The sequence below is a fragment of the Heterocephalus glaber genome, unplaced genomic scaffold, assembly GCF_053883595.1.
Source record: "Heterocephalus glaber isolate CG9 unplaced genomic scaffold, H.glaber_assembly_v1.0 deba00001509, whole genome shotgun sequence".
Taxonomy (NCBI): Eukaryota; Metazoa; Chordata; class Mammalia; order Rodentia; family Bathyergidae; genus Heterocephalus; species Heterocephalus glaber.
Window position 1 is genome coordinate 39,643,460 of NW_028258325.1, and position 20,120 is coordinate 39,663,579.

General features: G+C 36.1%; 1 protein-coding gene across 2 annotated transcripts in view; it reads left to right on the forward strand.

Moving 5' to 3' along the window:
• Gabrb1 (gamma-aminobutyric acid type A receptor subunit beta1) overlaps window positions 1–20,120 on the forward strand; it is a 414,333-nt gene that overhangs the window by 148,769 nt on the left and 245,444 nt on the right. For both annotated transcript variants that reach the window (XM_004849768.4, XM_087187566.1), the window contains exon 4: window positions 1,624–1,844. In XM_004849768.4, the coding sequence (XP_004849825.1) occupies window positions 1,624–1,844 (221 nt within the window). The remainder of the gene's footprint in view (window positions 1–1,623; window positions 1,845–20,120) is intronic.

Here is a 20,120-nt window from a genome sequence, read left to right on the forward strand (position 1 = left end):
TTGTGGTGGAGCTTAGAATCAAGGTGTGTTAGAATGTAACATTTTCCTCCATAAAAGGTATGATGCTAAAAATATGAACAGGATGAAAATGGAATGGTAGAAATTAAGAAGAGGATTGCATATAAGACTGTAGGACTCTCTCACTCTGTCTGTCTCTCTGTCTTGATACATAGGTATCAAATAGACAGGGGTCTACATATGAAATAGGTATAAATAGACATACATGAATATATATTCATCTATTTATTTATATATACATTACCTTCATATGTATGAAGGTAAATCAAAACAAGGTTTTAGAATTTTTTAAAGCAATCATGTATGATTAATAGTGAGAGTGAATATACTTGCCTTTGAACAAAAAATTCTGCCTTTGAATTATTGCAAAATGTTTTCTCAATAAGTAGTACAAACGTTATTGCCTATACTTAAAGGGACCAGAATCCATTATCCAAAATGAACATTGTATTATGTATTAGGACTTTTCATTGAGTGAATATCCATTGGGCATTTACATAGTGTACAGTTTGTCCAGATGTAAGGCATGATCTGATTTAGTGATTCTAAACTAGTGATTTATATCCCAATGTGAGTGCATAGATGTTGTGCAGGAGTTATGCAGTATTTTCTTATTAGTTGCTAAAGTAAACATAAAGTTACTATTGATGTATGTGTTCTTTAAAAGAAAAATAGAAGCTTCTGTTTTTATTATGTTGGGATCCATATCTTAAGGATTTTGTGATTTTACTACTGCTAATTTATTTTCTTTTAATGGGTAGTTATACTTTGAATTAATAGAGCACTAAGATAATAATCATAGTCTCTGCTGTAGCTTGACCTCTTTATTGAACCCAAATCTTCCGGACTGGCACTGTCAGAAAAAAACCTGGTTAGAATGAAAAGTGCAGGGGAACATCCTGAGTGTAAACTTCTGCAGAAGGTGAGAAAACACTCTCAAGTATGAATCCAATTCTGAACTTAAACCAATTCCTTAAAACAAAGTAGGAATAATTTAGAGAAACTGTTGAACATTTCTGCCACCGATTTCATTCTTCAAGCTGAATATACATCTCCCATCTCCACCTACATGTGCCTTATCTACTTTTCAGAACCTAGAGACAAGTTGTCATTCACTGAAATGATCTAGATAATGGTAACTGATAACCTTTCTGAGTTGAACATGCAGTATTCATTCAAAAAGCATTTGCAGTTTGAAAAACAACTTCTCCTTTCAAAGGCATCCATTCCTACTATTATTTATCAAATATTCTGCTCCAAAATAAAACTGTAATTATAATAGCCAGGAGTGGATTTCTGTAACATGAATCTCTTTATGACCTTTCCTATGGTATCATTGTCTTAGCTTCAAACCTTAAAGTTCAATTGCATGCATCTGCGTTGTATTAGTGAAAACACCTGTGTATATGATCACATATCACCGGCCATTGTTTTCCCTGTATTTGGAGGTACAAATTTTAATATATTCAAATACATACATTGCTCAGGGACATCAGAAGGGTGGGTTTCTGGGTATGCATAATATCATATGATATTAGGTTCTTAAGAAAAGACCTTAGATAATGATGATAGTAAAATTCCTTTTTGGCTTCCTTTATTTCACAGGATTACACCCTCACTATGTATTTCCAGCAGTCCTGGAAAGACAAAAGGCTCTCTTATTCCGGAATCCCACTAAACCTCACCCTAGACAACAGAGTAGCTGACCAACTCTGGGTACCAGACACCTACTTTCTGAATGACAAGAAATCATTTGTGCATGGGGTCACAGTGAAAAATCGAATGATTCGACTGCATCCTGATGGAACCGTTCTCTATGGACTCCGGTAAATGACTTCACTGCATGTTTTAATGCCATTCCTTTGTTTTGATTCCCACTTTCAGAAGTGAGGGGTGAGAAGCAAGTAGGAGATGCTCTCATATGCATGATATCCCATGTTAAGGACTAGAAAATCTCTTTTGGAATTATTTAAGTTCAATGTAGTCAGCATTGTCCATCAGTGCAGGTGAACATTTTCTCCTGATCATCAAATGGTAAAAGAATAAGAAAACTTGTTCATATCAGATAGACTTCATATCTAGCTTGTTCTAGAAGTTATGTAATTTTTAGTTAATTGCTTGTTTTTCTCAGAGCCACCCTGAATGACCTGAAATGTGTTCTGTATGTTGGGTATAGTTACTTCATTATGAAAAGGAATTAGGAAAAATTTTTCTGAAGAAATCAGAAAATACTTTGTGGCAACTTTGAGAAGATTAAGTGTTTTTATCCTTTTTAGTTTTTATATTTTAGCTTTCATATTTAGATCTAAGTCCACAGTAATTAATTTTTGTGATTTGTGTGAAGTAGAAGTAGAGGCTCAATTTTTCCCATGACTATCTAGTTATTTGTGTATCATTTGGTTGTCATCACATTGTGTTAGTGGCTTTGATGGTATCTGTGTAGGCTGATTGCAAGACTCTATTCTGCTCCATTGTTCTATTATTTGTCTTTAGGTAGTGTTACTCTATTGAAATTATAGTTCCTCAATGGCAAGTCATGAAATCAAGGAGTGTAAGTCCTCTAACTTTGTGTTTATTTTGCAAGATATATTCAGATATTTAATGTGCTTTTCTCCCCTTATAGCTTTTAAAATTAACTTCTCAACATCTACCAGAAAAAAAAAGGCTTCTGGGGTTATAATTGAAATATATTGAATCTAGAGATCAGTTGGGAAGAATTGAAATCACAAAATTATCTAGTCTTCTAAACCAGGAACATGAATTATTTAGATTATTTATTCCAGTGATGTTTTTTACCACAGTGCTTTTTTCTGTTCTGCTTAGTAATTAGGAAAAAAGTGGCATAAAGGGGTATCACACACATCTAGAGGTCTATCATTAATCTACTTGTGATTAAGGGCTTATTAAAATTTCTAAGCTGTGTTTCAAAGTCAGCTTCCAATTTTTTCAAAGAAATATATGCATTGTGACCTGCTCTGGGATATGTATATTGGTGGTCTTTAACCTTTCATGCCACCTTTGTGATCCTTTTGTGAGAAAGATCAAAGCCATACAGTATATCTATCTATTTATCTCTCTATATAATATATTATATTTCTATATATAAATTTTATACCATTTTGGAGTGTTCATAAGCTCTCTCAAATCCTCCCATGTACCACAATCACCAAGCTAAAGCTCTAGTTACAGATCAAAATTTTATAATTTGTAATGTCTGTAAGTACATCAATATCTCAAAACAATGTGGATATGAAAAATACATTAGATAAAGCTTGTAATGTTAATTTAGTGGTTGATAATTTAGTTGATAACTTGGATCTTCATTTAGACAGTGAAATACATCAGTTGATCTTGACAAAATGATCTGTGGAATTTTTCCACTTCAGTATTCCAAGAGCTTTCAACTACAAAAATCTCTGAGCTAAAAGTGTCATGGAAAAATGTGACATAAAGTAACAATTTCTTTGAGGCTATTGATAATGGCTTCAGGTAAAACTTGCTAATCTGAGGTCAGCAACAGATCAGTAGTGATAGTTCATCCACTGAAAATAAACTATTATTTGTTACCTATTCAACTTCTATCAATATGTATCCTGGAAAAACAATCCATGACCCAACTGAATAAGCTAATCAGCTATTATATGTGTAAGTATGCTGAATAGTCAAACATTAAAAAAAGCTTTTCTATTGGAAAAAAAGATAATCGTTGTCTTGAAAAATTGGTGATCAAATTGTCAGTTTATGAGTTTCTCTTTAGTCAGTTTCCAAATTACTGACAACCTCTACCAATGAGAAAGATACAAAGAAAAACACATATGAAAGAATCATGAATTTGAAAACTTAGAAAACTGAAAAAAAAGAGTAGAGGGCCTTATATAAGGCCATAATAAAGTAATGATAGACTTTATTGTCATTGAGACTAAAATTGGGACTACAATTTTGGTATCTGACTCCCACACAGATGCTTTTCCCAATCCATTTCCATTCAAATACACTCAGAAGTCAATACCTCCTTCCAGATTTTGTACATTATTGCTTTCTTTCTTGAGGACAAACTAGGTCTTTGAAGCTTGTAACCAGCAGACAGATAATGATCATCCAATGAGAAGCACAAACTGTTCATTTATCATCTGAAATCTGATCTCTTTATGATACCAGTTTTCTCCATAAGCACTTCAGATCAGCTCTGATATGATTCCTTCTGCTTTTCCTGACTTCCCATAACCTCTTCCTTCACAGGTTTGGTTTTCTTTTCCCTAGAGGCTATAGCAATCACAGAAAGACCATAAAGTATAGCAAAGAAAGTATGACAATTGGAATCAGAAGCCCAGGGCTGGACTTCAGTATCACAATTTCCAGACTGCTTCACTTTGAACAAAGTATGAAAATTTTCTAAGCCTTACTTTTATCATATGTAGTAAGAGATAATTAGCTTATAACTCATTATTGAGAAAATCCTGTGAAATAATTAATAGTAGAGAGAAAACATTGTAAGCCTTAAATTATATTTCTCTAAAGTAAATGTGCCTTATAGAGCCTTTACTAGGTAATGGAAAAGCTGTATTTTGAAGGTAGTTCTCTAACTCAAAAGGGTATCAATGATTACACTCAAGATACAATTGTCCAATTAAGAAAACACTCATTAAATGCATAGTGTGTGCATTCACTCATTACTGTGGCCCCGGAAATAATTTTTCTGGGGTTTGGTGGAAATTTGTCATTGTGCCAGAGTGGAGCTGAGAGTCATGAGATTTGTGGCCTAACCAGTGGCGGCCCTGAAGTCAGCTATTTCATCTCCCTGGACTTCAGTCTCCAACCCTCAAGGGAGAGATTGGGGAAAATTATCCAAACTGCCTTCTAAATCTAGGTTTACTTTAACATTTAGGTTACTTTAACTAGGTTACTTTAACATCCTGTATGTTAAGATGCGTTCATTTTAACTTATATGATGTAACATTTCCTAGTTGTAAAAATGAAAATATGTGCTTTATTTGGTAAGCGCCTGTTATACTTTAGATCTAGAATGTCTCCAAAAGCTTCATGTGTTCAGAGAGGGAACTTTGGAAAGGTGATTTGATCGTGGGAGCATTATACTTATCAGTGGATTAATGCACTGAGAGTGGACAGCTGTATGTATTGTTAGGAGGTGGGGCCTGGCCAGTAAAGACGCTTACTGGGGTTATAACCTGGACAGTATATTATTATCCCTGGCTCCCCTGTTTGCTGCACTTCCTAGTTGCCACAATATGAGCAACTTTCCTCTACTGGGGCCCTTCTACCTTGCCATTTTCCTGTGAACCTGCCAATCATGAACTGAAATTCTGAAACTCTGAGCCCAAATAAATCTCTTGTTAACTTATGGGTTTTCAGTATTTGTCTCAGCAATAGAAAAGTGACTAAGGTAGAGCCTTTTAAGGAACAGCTACCATTTAACACTTCCTAAGCATGCATAGTAGAAAATCCCTACCATATAACATATATTGGCATCTTCATAGCTGCATGATACTTATTTTAGACACGACTAATTAGGAGTATGGAAAATGATGTCCTGATTCTTTTCCATAAGGCCAGCTAGTCATCATTGTGAATGAGGCCATACATTAATGAGTAATTTTTAGCAATGACAGGATCAATGAGATTTTCTGAATGCTCCCTATAGTCCCTTTCACCAGATATTTCATCATCATTAGCCCATACATTAAACTAAATCAATTTTCTACAATCTAATTCAAATGTGAGATGCTACAACTTAATTTATATGAATCATATGAATAGAGTTCATCATTTTCTGTTTTTGTGATCTGTGTCAAATCACATTTTACATCCAGTGCATGTTATATAGAACCACAACTAACAGAATGGTGTCAGGCAGTAGACTGGTCCTTCTGAGCAACCAGGCTGCTGTACCACAGGTACATGGGAGAGACTCCATTTCTTGTATGCCACTCCTGCTGTGGCAAAATGCATTAAATTCAGAGGTAACACTGTAAGCAGTATTATTTCCTCATTTTTTAGTGAGGGATCTACTTGAAGGATGCCTGTGCTGTACTGTAAGTTGTGCATGTGTCTCATGAACCCTCTGTCCTGCTCATCTCAAGGCCCACAATGTCCCTCCTTTTTTTTTTAATTGAACACTATGTGGCAGGTTTGTGGAGAAAAAAGAACCCTTCTCCACTGTTCATGGGAGTGTAGACTGGTGCAACCACTGTGGAAATCAGTGTGGAGATTCCTCAAAAAACTAGAATTAGAGGTCCCATTTGACCTTGGTATTCCCCTATTTGGTATCTTCCCAAAAGAATTAAAACCATCATACCACAGTGATATATGTGCATCATGTCTATAGCAGCACAGTTTATAATAGCTAAATCTTGGAAAAAACCCAAATGCCCATCAACTGGTGGCTGGATAAAGATTAAAGATGTGGTTTTTTAAATATATAAAATGGAGTACTACTCAGTCATAAAGAATGATAAGCTAGAGATATTTATAGCTAAATGGTTGCATATGAAGGCCTTACTGGCCCTACACCACCCTTTTCCTGGTCTTCCAGCCAGGGGCATACAGGTGAGGAGCACAGCCACGTGGGTGCCTGCAGCACCCTACCCCCCACCCCACTCTGCTTCTAGCCTCCTGGTTGCACCTGTATCTGGATCCACACTTCACAGGCACAGGGGGTCATAAAGGCCATTGTCCTGAGCTCCAGAAGATAGAGCAGAAGTGAATGACAGAAAGAGGGCCTCTCTCAGGCTCCTAGATGAAAATTGAAGCCCACTGGAAAAGTGAAGAGAATCTCTGCATAAAGGCACAGCAGACCACCATACTTGGTAAGGTGGAGGGATCATCACCTCCCACCGGAACCTGGACTATCATCAGGAGAAGGGAAACTGGAACCTGCAGTAGAACCTTGGAGAGTTCAACCCTGCAGGAGGTCAGGGAGCTCAGTTTGGGACTTGCAGCCAGAAATGAACCTGAATCTCAGGTGTCTGCTGCTGGATTGCTGAGACTCATTGACTTAGATCTGCACACTGCTGACCATGTTGTCTATTGTAACAGCAGAGACATGCTCTGAAGAAGGGCCTTCATTTTTATTTTTTATTTTCAAAATTATTTTTTCTTTTTTTAATTTTTAGTATTTAGTTGTTATTTTTTTCTAGTCTTTTCAAATGTTTTTCTTTCTTCTTTCTCTTTTTCTTTTCTTACTCTCCTTGTCTCACTCTCTTGCTCTCCCACATTGTTCTTCATCTCCCTTTTTGTTCCTGTTCCTGCCCTACTTTGGATTTCTTCTTTCATTTTCTTTTCTTCTCTCTTTTTCCTTCTCCCAATTGTCATTAGTTTCAAAGGAAAGTGAATACAGTTTCTAGCTTCCCTATTGCTGATAGGTTGTTCTGTTCTTGTCTTTGTTTTTTCATTCTCTTTTCCTCTTGTCTTCAAAAGTTCCCTAGAGTTTGCATGATCTTCCTGTGTCCTCTGGCCTCACTTCTAACCTTTCCTTATCCTTCTAACTATCTATCCCCCACTCCCCAACTTCTTCTAAGTCTCCAACCTGAAGGGTAAAGTTGCTATATTGAAGAGTTTATTTAGTATAAACATATTTTGGGCTGATCCTTGATTTTGATTTAATTCACACAGTTAAAGGTGATAGATTAATAACTACCACAGATTGTCATTTTCTAAGCTGTACTTTATACTGTTGTTATTGCTAATTGTATCACTTGGCTAAGGTGTTGTGATTGATCTAGTCAGTTATTCTTCTATTATAATAAAAATGAGATTGACCCAAAGTCATTAGAGACTCAAAATCTTAAGACCAGGTATATCTGGAAGACACCTCTGAGAAGCAATCATTGCATAAGGGTTCTAAATACTAGCAACAGTGCTCTCTTTGGCAGTACATATACTAAATAAAAGCAACAAAGATACCTACAATAAGCAATATCTAAGTATCAACCCAGGAACTAAACCAAGGACAGTAACAACAAAAATAGAAATGAGAAGACATTTAAGTAAGGCACAATCCCAAACTTCCAGCTCACCAAAGGCAAACTATGGGGGAAATGAGGTGGAAAAGTCTGATAATCAACCACCTGGACACCCTGAACTGATAGCACAGGAAGTAACAAAACAGATGAATGAGGCTCTAGAAAAATTCAAAACAGAAATAATTTTGCAGATAACCATAGAGTTAGTGACCAGAATTAAAGACACAATTAGAGACTCTAGAACAGAAACAGTTAAAAAAATAGATGAGTTCAGGACCATGATGGAAGCCATTAATGCCCAGCATAGAAAAGAAATGGAGATCATGAACACCCAACATAGGAAAAAAATGGAGTCCATGAAACAGATTCAAACAGATATCCAGGAGATTAAAAACTCTTTTGAAAGTATACACAGCAGACTAAGCCAATCTGAAGACAGAATATCAGATATAGAAGACAAGATGGCAGTCAGTGACCATGTAAAGAAAGATCTCTTAAAAACTAGTAAGGGACCAAGAGAAATCAATCCAACAGCTCCAAGATGATGCAAAGAAGAATAATATAAGACTGATAGGAGTCCATGAAAAAGCAGGAGAAAGTATAAATGACATAAAAAACTGTTCACAGAATTAATGAAAGAAAACTTCCCAAATAGAGCAAAAGAATTTGACACACAGATAAGTGAGGCATTTAGGACTGCAACTAGCCATGATCAAAAAAAATCTACACCTAGACATATAATAATCAAGATCCCAGAAACCCAAAAGAAGAGCAAAATACCACAAACAGTTAGAGAAAAGAAACAAATCACATACAAAGAAAGACCATTAGAATCACAGCAGACTTTTCAATACAAACCCTCAAATCAAGGAGAGACTGGGGTGCAGTATTTCAAGCCCTAAAAGAAAGCAATCTCCAACTTAGACTGATGTATCCTGCAAAACTACCTTTCAAAATTGATGGGGAAATAAGATACTTCCATAACAAAGAACCCTTGAGAAATTTCATGAATACCAAACCAGCACTCCAAATGATTCTGAAAAATATCCTAGAAAAAGGCACTGAAGGTCACAACTCCATGAGGCTCAACAGAGCAAATCCATTAGGCAAGGCAAGAAATTAAAAGGAGAGGGAGAAAAATAAAAAAGAGCCAACAACAGGAAGATAACATGACAATGATAAGTAAAAACATATCAGTTTTAACCATCAATATTAATGGCCTCAACTCACCAATCAAAAGAAACAGACTGGCAGAATGAATTAAGAAACAAAATCCAACAATATGGTGTATAAAAGAAATGCACCTCCCGAGTTTGTTCCCTGGTACCAAACAAAACAAAACAAAACAAAACAAACAAACAAAAAAACCTCAAAACAAAACAAAAAAAGAAATGCACTTAATTCAAAAAGAAACTCATAGACTGAAAGTAAGAGGATGGAAAACAGTTGTCCATGCAATAGGAACCCAGAAAAAAGCAGGGGTAGCTATCTTATTTACAAACAAAGTAAATTTCAAACCAAAACTAATTAAGAGTGACAAAGAAGGTCACTACATCCTTGTAAAGGGAACAATCCAAGAGGAAGAGATGACAATCATATATATATATATATATATATATATATATATATATATATATATACCAAATAATATTAATGCCCCCAACTACACAAAATAAATATTAACGGACATGAAAAACCAAATAAGCACTAATACAATTGTAGTGGGGGACCTCAATACCCCACTGTCACAAATAGACAGATCATCTAGACAAAAAAACCAACAATGAAATACTAGAACTGAACCAAGACTTTGAAAAAATGCACTTAATAGACATCTACAGAGTGTTCCACCCCACAAAATCAGAATATACATTCTTTTCAGCTGCACAAGGGTCATTCTCTAAAATAGACCACATACTAGTTCATACAATATGCATAAGTAAATGCAAAGGAATTGAAGTTATCCCGTGTATATTATCAGACCACAGTGCAATTAAACTGGACATCAATAGCATAAGAAACTGCAAGAACTTCACAAAAACATGGAAATTGAATAACACTCTCCTGAACAACCAATAGGTAACAGAGGAAATTAAAGAAGAAATTAGACAGTTTTTGCAATTAAATGATAATGCCAGTACAACATACAGGAATCTATGGGACACAATGAAAGCAGTTCAAAGAGGGAAATTCAGCACAGTGAATGCCCACACTAGGAAAACAGAGTGAGCTCAAATAAACAACCTAATGCTGAATATTAAGCTCCTAGAAAAAGAAGAGGAAGGGGCGAAGATTTAGCTCACTGGTTTTGCTGCCTGCTGTGCAAGCACAAGGACCCAAGTCCAGTCCCTGGTACCAAAAAAAAAAAAAAAAAAAAAACAGAACAAAGAAAAAGAAGAGCAAGACAAACCCAAAGCTTGTACAAGGGAGGAAATTATAAAGATAAGAGCAGAAATCAATGCAATGGAGACTAAGAGAATGATACAAGAAATCAATGAATCAGGAATAAGACAATGATGTCGGCTATCACCACTCCTGTTCAATATAGTTTTGGAAACCTTAGACACAGCAATTAGAAAAGAGAAAAAAATAAAAGGAATAAAGATAGGAAGAGAAGAAGTTAAACTGTCATTATTTGCTGACGATATGATACTCTACATTGAAGACCCAAAAAACTCCAACAAAAGACTTCTAGACTTAATTGACAGATACAGTAAAGTAGCTGGATACAAGGTAAACACTCAAAAATCAATAACCTTCTTGTACACAAATAACAGTCTCACTGAGAGAGAAATTAGGGAAACAATCCCTTTCACAATAGCATCCAAAAAAATGAAGTATGTAGGAAACAATCTAATGAAGGAAGCAAAAGACCTCTACATTGAGAACTACAACACTCTGAAAAAAGAGTGAAAAAAGATGTCAAAGAGGATATAAAAATATGTAAAGACATCTTCTGTTCCTGGGTAGAAAGAACCAATATAGTGAAAATGGCCGTACTTCCAAGGCTGCTACACAGATTCAATGCAATCCCAATTGAAATCCCAACAGTATATTTCACAGATCTAGATAAAACAATCCAAAAAATCATTTGGAAGCAGAAGAGGCCTAGAATAGCAAAGCAATTCTAGGCAACAGAGACATGGCAGGAGGTATCACAATCCTCAACTTGAAACTATACTACAAAGTGACTGTGATAAAAACAGCATGGTATCGGCAAAGAAACAGACCCAAGGATCAGTGGAATAGAGTAGAAGATCCAGAAACAGCTCCAGACATATTCAGCTACCTCATCTTTGACAAAGGAGCCAAACACCCTCACTGGAGGAAAGATAGCCTCTTTAATAAATGGTGTTGAAAAAACTGAATTTCAACTTGCCAAAGATTAAAACTAGACCCCTATCTTTCACCATGCACTAAACTAAAAATTGAAGTGGATTAAAGATCTAAATATTAAAACAGAAACACTAAACTTGCTGGAAGATAAATTAGGTAGAACTCTTGAAGACATAGGCATAGGAAAAAATTTATGAACAAATCCTCAGTATCACAGGAACTAACCCAAAAAAATCAACAATTGGGATCTCATCTTATTAAAAAGCTTTGGGGCTGGGGATTTAGCTAAGTGGTTCCGCCGCCTGCCCTGCAAACACAAGGACCTGAGTTCGATCCCCAGTACCAAAAAAAAAAAAAAAGCTTCTGCACTGCAAGAGAAACCACCAACAGAGCTAAGAGACAAAGTGTTTGTAAATAGAGAGGGGTGGAGGGGTTGAGGGAGAGCAAGGGAATGGAGAAAAAATAAGTACCAAGATACATTATGTAAATGTACAAGATCCCAATGATGAATGTAACTGTATTGTATTCCTAAAATGTACAAATAAACTTAATGGAAGAAAAAAGCCTTTACTCTTAAGTGAAATAAATAGGACACATGTGTGTAAGTAACAAATTGTCTCTCTGGTATGAGAAACTGAAAGTATAAATGAGGACTGAAATGTATAATAGATAATGGGAAATAGGAAGCAAAGGTTCAAAGGGGAAGGAGAAGTAGGGGGTTGGGGGAAAGGGGAGAAGGGAAAGAAAAAATACGAGAAAAGATGGGAAAAACAGAAACAAAGCTTTTGTAAATAGGAAGGGGTGGAGAGGTGGAAGGGAGGGAAGGGGAATGGGAAAAAAAGAACTAAGATATATCATGTACAGGTAAAATTCCCAATATAAATGTGATCATAATGCATACCTAAGATGTACCAATACAGTTAATTTTTAAAAATTGAAAATTATGTAACATCAACTCCCTCAAAATCACATAAAAATCTTTAAAACTCTCCTCTTTTCTCCCTTTCTTTTTTTAACTCTGAGCTAGAGTTTTCTCTGTTTTCTAAGGCTATCATCTCCACCTTTGTACTTATTCTTACTGCTGGACACTTTTCAGACTATGCACTCCTCATTTATTTAAATCTTTAGTCTTTTCTCTCTATTGATTTCACTGCCTTGGCTTTCTCCTTAAGCTTCTGTCTGCCCAAAGCTTTGGTTTCCTTTACTCTGTCACCACCTATTTATTCTTTAGTGCCCAACAGAAGGGCTCCCACCCATGTCACCTTCTTAAAACCTCTAAAATTACCCAAACCATCACTAACTTGCATTTTCATTCTTGACTTCTCTGAGTGTTTTAAGAGTGATCACCAGCCCTTACCTCAAGGTTTCCAAGATCCACCACATTGGTTTTCATTGCTCTTTTTTTTTCTGCTTTTCTGTCATTAGCTCCTCTTTTGCCTCTGATTGTGAGCTATGGGATTTCTCCAGGTTTGATCTGATCACTGAACTTCACATTTTGAGCACATAAAATTCCAAATCACTGAGTTTCAGAAAAATTTTGAAATTGTTTATTGCTCATCTGAATCTGGATCCTCTGTCAGCTTCTCCTGAGGTGACTCTTAATTCCTATCATTTATTTTGCCCCAAACTGTATCTTCCTCCTTTCCCAGATAATAACAAAAGCACAGTCATCCTATTCAACAGGCATAAACTCTAAGATAGCTTTGACTCCACATCTCTTTTGTCCTGGAAATCTAATCTGTTGCCTTTATCTGCTCTACCTCAACTGTTTTGTCCACTTCCAAAGCATTTCTACCAACTAAATTAACAACTTACTGTCACTACCTAGTCAATTTCTTCTCTCAACTTTTTCCTTCTTATCACTGTCATCTTGTTGATCTTACAGAACACTCCAGATCACATTGTTTCTCACATTTAAAAAATAAATCTCCAAAGCCCCCATAAATTTGTTTTTAATCCTGTACCTGGAATCTAAGACCATGCACTTACTTCTCTGAATGCATTTAAGGAATTTCCAACTCATATATCCTAAATATTGCAAAATTATTTATTGTTTCTCTGAAATTCAAATTCAGTAGGGCAACCTATAATTTATTAGGTAGTCCTGCAGCACTATCAAATACACTTGAAACAGTTCCCATTGTCGCACTTTCTCCCATCTTCCTTTTTTCCTGAAAATCTCACCCAAATTTTATTTTATTCATGAAGACTTTCAGTCTTCCAAACCAGCTGAAAAATCCATTGCACTCAATACACTACTTCAGTTTAAGCTTCTAAAGACTCAGGAGATTTGCCACTCTCTTATGATATTTTCTCTCTCTGTAGCCTGGTTCTTTTTCTTTTATGTAAACAAGATTGTATGTTTGTTGAAATGTGAACTGTATTTCTTCAACCTTTGTATTTCCTCTCTCAAACCAAATAGGTGCCCAATAAATGTTTATTAAAATGTAATTAATATGTACCAGATGCAGTCACCTGACTCATAGCATTTGTCAGCTGCAACATTTCCTATATCTAAATGATGGCTTTTAACCAAAGAGCAATTATTGCTATTAATGACCAGATGTATATTTTGCCACTTATGCAAACATGATCCAGCTGGTTGCATACTTTGATTCTCTACAAGGCCTAGCCATGTGGGAGCTAAAAGACTGTATTTATCTTTTCCTAAAAATGGCAAGTATGGGATGATTTAATTCTGTGAAGACACTTAGTGAAGTATTTAACCTACTGAGAACTGTCCTTTCTTTGCCTTTCCTTTGTAACCCTGGCAATGCTTTCCTCTCAGTGTTCCGCATCTCCTCCCTTCATCTGACAGAGGTGAGCCTCGTGCCAGCTAGATTTGAGGGGGTATGTGAATAAGGGTAGTGGGTGAGTAGTCCAATTCTGGCTCACATTAGAGCTTAGTGTATGAGTGTGTCCTTAGGCTTATATATGCACACTGTAAACACATACATACCACATCATTTGAAGAAATATTAATAGCAATGTTTCAAGGAATTTAACCAATACTTACATAAATGAGTAATTGAACTTCTACCATATTCCAGTACTATGCCTAATGTTCTACCTACATTGTCATTTAATATGTACTACATTAACAGTTCTGTATATTAATATTTGCTACATTTGGAGTTCTGTATATTAGTAAACTAATTCTACAGATAGCAAATCAGAGCAACCTAAGGTAACTTTCCCTATCTTATAATTTAGTATTTGTTTTTTACAAAGTAAGACCAAAGGGTACACACATTAGATTTGATTGCTGTGTTGTCCAAATATCATTTACTCTATAAATTCAGTTTCTATTTAATATCCTGTAAATTATATTTTAATGAAGCTATGTATTCCCTTGTCATAAATGTATTCCTCTATCTCTTCTACTGAGATATGATCAGATTTAGATTAGTTGTTTTTTTTCTTATTAATTTTATTGGTACATTTTAGGTATACAATATAATGACATTCACCATTGGCAGTTTGCACCTTTACATAATCTAGGTTCTTATTTTTTTCTGCACTCCCCTGCCCTCCCTTCAACCCCTCCATCCCTCCTTATCTACAAAGACTTCCTTTCCATTTTTTTCTCATATTAATTCCATTCCCTTCTTTCCTTTCCCCTATCTCCCCCACTTCCCCTTCCCTTTGCCCATTTTCTTCCTGTTTCACATTATCTGTTATACCTTTTAATCCTTACTTACACTTTCAGGTTCTCACACTAGAGAAACTATTCAGAATTTACACGTGTGTCCTATTGGTTTCACTTAAGAGTATTACCTCAGTGTGCACCCAATTGGCTATAAATGTCTCTAATTTCTCATTTTTTATGGCTGAGTAGTACTCCATTTTATATTACAAAAAGCATTTTCTTTATCCAGTCTCCAATTATGGCCAATTTGGCTGCTTCCAAATTTTAGCTATTATAAATTGTGCTGCTGTGAACATGGATGCACATATATCAATGTGGTATTATTCTTTTAATTCTTTGGGGAAGATACCCAGCAGGGGAATAGCTGGGCCAATGGGACTTCCAGTCCTAGTTCTTTGAGTTATCCCCATACTGATTTGCACAGTGGTTGCACCAGTCTACACTCCCATCAGCAGTGGAGCAGGGTTCCTCTTTCCCCACAGCCCAGCCAGCATTTGTTATTGGTTGATTTCATGAAAGCAGCCATTCTTTCTGGAGTGAGGTGGAATCTCAGCCTTGTTTTCATTGCATCTCTCAAATGACCAGTGATGCTGAACATTTTTTCATATGTTTATTTGCTATTTCTACTTCTGGGCGAAATGTCTGTTCATTTCAGATGCCCATTTTCAGATTGGGTCTTTAAATCTGGGAGATCTAATTTTTAAAAGGTCTTTATAGATTCTAGATAGTAGACCTTTTTCTGAGGAACAGCAGGGGAAGATTTTTTCCCACATTGTGGGCTGTCTCTTCACACTGTTGGTAGTTTCCCTTGCTGTGCAGAAGCTTTTCAATAAGAAGAGATCCCACTTATTGATTGTTTGTCCTAGTTCACAGGAAAGTGAGGCTTTGCTCATAAAATCTTTTCTTACACCAGTATCTTCAAGAATTCTACTTAACCTCTGTTCCAGCCAGTTCAGGGTTTCTGTTTTAATATTCAGATATTTAATCCATTTAGTTTAGTGCATGATGAGAGATATAGGTCTAGTCTTAATCTTTGGCAAGTTGAAACCCAATTATTCCAGCACCATTTATTAAAGAGGCTATCTTTCCTCTAGTGAGGGTGTTTGGCTATTTTGTTGTAGAGGAGGTGGCTGAGTGTGTCTGGAGTTGTTTCTGCATCTTCTAATCTGTTCCACTGGTCCTCAGGTCTGTTTCTTTGCCAGTACCATGCTGTTTTTATCACAGTAGCTTTGTAGTATAGTTTCAAGTTGGGGATTGTGATACCCTCTGCCATGTCTTTCTTGCCTAGAATTGCTTTTGCTATCCTAGGTCTCTTCTTCTTCCAAATGAGTTCTTGGATTGTTTTCTCGAGGTCCATGAAGTGTGCTGCTGGAATTTCAACTGGGATTGCACTGAATCTATACAGCAGTTTTGGAAGTGGCCATTTGCACTTTGTTGATTCTTCCTACCCGGGAGTCCATTTTCTGATATGGTCTTCAATCTCTCTTTTCAGAGTGCTATAGGTTTCAGAGAAGAGATCTTTGATTTCTTTTTTTAGGTTGATTCCTAGGTATTTCAGTTTTTTGGATGCTATCATGAAAGCAATTATTTGCCCTATTTCTCTCTCAGTGAGTCTGTTGTTCATGTAGAGGAAAGCTATTGATTTTTGTGTGTTGACCTTGTAACCAGCTACTTGACTGAATTTGGTTATTAAGTCTAGAAGACTTTTGGTGGAGTCCTTGGGGTCTTCTATATAGAGTATCATGTCATCTGCAAATAATGACAATTTGACTTCTTCATTTCCTGTCTTTATTCTTTTTATTTCTTTCTTTTGTCTAACTGCTGTGGCTTATGTTTCCAAAGCTATATTGAACAAGAGTGGTGATAGTGGACATCCTTGCCTTGTTTCTGGTTTTAGTGTGAAGGATTTCAGTTTTTGAGCATTTAGTATGATATTGGCTGTTGGTTTTTCATAGATGGCTTTTATCAGATTGAGGTAGAGATGATCTATTCCAATTTGTTGTAGGGTTGTTATCATAAATGCATGTTGGATTTTGTCAAATGCTTTTTCTGCGTCTATGGAGATAATCATATGGTTTTTGTCCTTGGCTCTACTGATCCAGTGTATTACATTAATTGATTTGTGTATGTTGAACCATCCCTGCATCCCTGGGATGAATCCCACTTGGTCAGGGTATATGATCTTCTTGATGATCTGCATTCTATTTGCCAGCATCTTATTAAGGATTTTTGCATCTATGTTCATTAGTGAGATTGGCCTATAGTTCTCCTTTTTGGTTGTGTGTTTCTCTGCTTTGGGGATCAAGGTGATGCTTGCTTCCAGGAATCAATTTGGGAGTATTGTTTCCCTTTCATTTTCATTGAAGAGTTTAAACAGTAGTGGGAATAAATTCCTCTCTAAATGTCTTGTAGCATTCAGCAGTGAAGCCATCAGGACCTGGGCTTTTTTTAGTTGGTAAGTTTTTAATTACATTTTCAATCCCCTTGATTGATATTGGGTTGTTTAGAATTTTTAGGTCTTCTTCATTCACCTTTGGTAATTCACTCATATCTAGGAATCTGTCCATTTCTTCTGTGTTTTCCATCTTGTTGGCATATGGGTTCTCAAAGCAGGTACTGATGATCCTCTGGATTTCTGCTGGGTCTGTTGTAATTTCACCCTTTTCATGCCTAAATGCATGGATATGGGCCTTTTCTTTCCTCTTTTTGATAAGGTTGGCTAAGGGTTTGTCAATTTTGTTTATTCTTTTGAAGAACCAACTCTTTGATTCATTGAATTTTTTATACCATTCGCTTAGTCTCCATTGAATTAATTTCTTTTCTGATCTTTATAATTTATTTCCTTGTATGAGGTTTGGGTTTGTCCTTCTTTTTCTAGAAGCTTGAGGCTCAGCATCAGGTTGTTTAATTGGGCTCACTCTGTTTTCCTAATATGTGTATTCACTGCTAGAAATTTCCCTCTCAAGACTACTTTCATTGTGTCCCATAGATTCTGATATTGTCATGGTCATTGTATTGTATTGTCATTGTCATTTAATTGTAGGAACTGTCTGATTTCTTTTTTAATTTCCTCTGTGACTCATTGGTTATTCAGATGTGTGTTGGTCAATTTCCATGTGTTTATGAAATTCCTGCAATTTTTTTTTCTATGGATCTCCAATTTCATCACACTATGCTGATAATATACACAGGATAACTTCAATTATTTTGCATTTACTTAAATATATTCTGTTAGCAAGTATGTGGTCTATTTTGAAGAATGACCCATGTGCAGCTGAAAAGAATGTGTATTCTGATTTTGTGGGGTGGAACGGTCTGTAAACATCTGTTACGTTCAATTTTTCAAGAGTTTGAGTTCTAGTATTTCATTATTTTTTCTCTAGTTGGTCTATCTACTTGTGACAGTGGACTATTGAGTTCCCCCACTACTATTATATTGGTGCTTATTTATTTTTCATGTCCATCAGTATTTGTTTTATATAGTTGGGCACACTAATGTTTGGTGCATAGATATTTATGATTGCCATCTCTTCCTCTTGTATTGTTCCCTTTACAAGAATGTAGTGTCCTTCTTTTTCTCTCTTAATCAGTGTTGGTTTGAAATCCACTTTATCTGCAAAGTGGATAGCTATTCCTGCTTTTTTCAGGTTCCTGTCGCATGGAGTATTGATTTCCACCCTTTAACTTTCAATCTATGTGTTTCTTTTTGAATTGTGTTTCTTGTATGCAGCGTATTGTTGGATCTTGCTTCTTGATCCATTCTGCCAGTCTATTTCTTTTAACTGGTGAATTGAGATAATAAACGTTGATGGTAATAACTGATATGTATTGACTTATTATTGTCATGACTTTTTCTTTTTGTTGGGTCCTCCCCCTTTGCATTTAATATCTTGTTGTTCCTGATGGATTCATTCTGCTGGGCTTCCTTGGGTTGTGATCCTCACTGTCTTTTCCTAGGATATAGTCTAAAATTTTTTGGAGGGCTGGTTTATTAATCATGAAGTTCCTCAGGTGCTCTTTGCCATGAAAGTATCTTATTTCTCCATCAATTTTGAAAGACAGTTTTTCAGGGTACATCAATCTGGGTTGGAGGCTGTTTTTCTTTAAGGCTTAAAATATGTCACTCCAAGCTCTTCTTGCCTTGAAGGCTTGCATTGAGAAGCCTGCTGTGATTCTGAGGGGCTTTCCTTTGTATGTGATTTGTTTCTTTTCTCTAACTGCTTGTAGAATTTTGTTCTTCTGTTGGGTTTCTGGAATCTCAACCATTATATGTCTATGTGTTGATTTTTTTGATCAAGGCTAGATGGAGTCCTATATGCCTCACTTATCTGTACGTCAATTTCTTTCCCCCTATTTTGGATGTTTTCTGCCATCACTTCTGTGAACAGATTTTTATGTCATTTGCACTCTCTCTTATTTCTTCATTGACTCTAATTAATCTGATGTTATTCTTCTTTGTATCATCTAGCAGCTGCTGGATTGATTTCTTGTGGTCCTTTACTATTTTAAAGAAATTTGTCTTTCCTGATCACTAATTGCAATCTTATCTTCTATATCTGAAACTTTGACTTCACATTAGCTCATTCTGTTGCGTAAACTTTCAGTGGATTTTTTAATCTCCTGGAAATCTGTTTGCATCTCTTTTATGGATTCCATTGTTCCCTATGCTGGGATTCCATTGTGTTCCTCAGCTCCTCTATTTTTTTATCCATGTCCACTCTAGATTTATTAATCATATCTTGCACTATGGGCACAATCTCTGCTGATATCTGAGAAATTATTTCTGATTTCATTTTTCCCAGATCCACTTTTGTTGCCAGTTCAGAGAGTCCAGGTGGTTGAGTATCAGATTGTTCTATCTTGTTTTCCTTTGGGGTTGCCTTAGGTGATCTGGAAGTCTGGTTTGGAGACTTGTTTATGTGTCTTCTCATTTCAACAGGGGCGTGTCGTGTGGTGCTGGTTCCCGTTTGGCTCACCTCTTTTGTGCTGGGGGAACAGGGTTCTTGCTCCTTGGTGCTGGGCCTGGTGGTACAGCAGCCTGAAAGGCCTAGATTAGTTGTTTTTGGTGGTTATGTATTGGCAAGACTTATTTGTAAGTGCTATAGTTCACCTCTATCAAGAAACATAAAATACCTAGC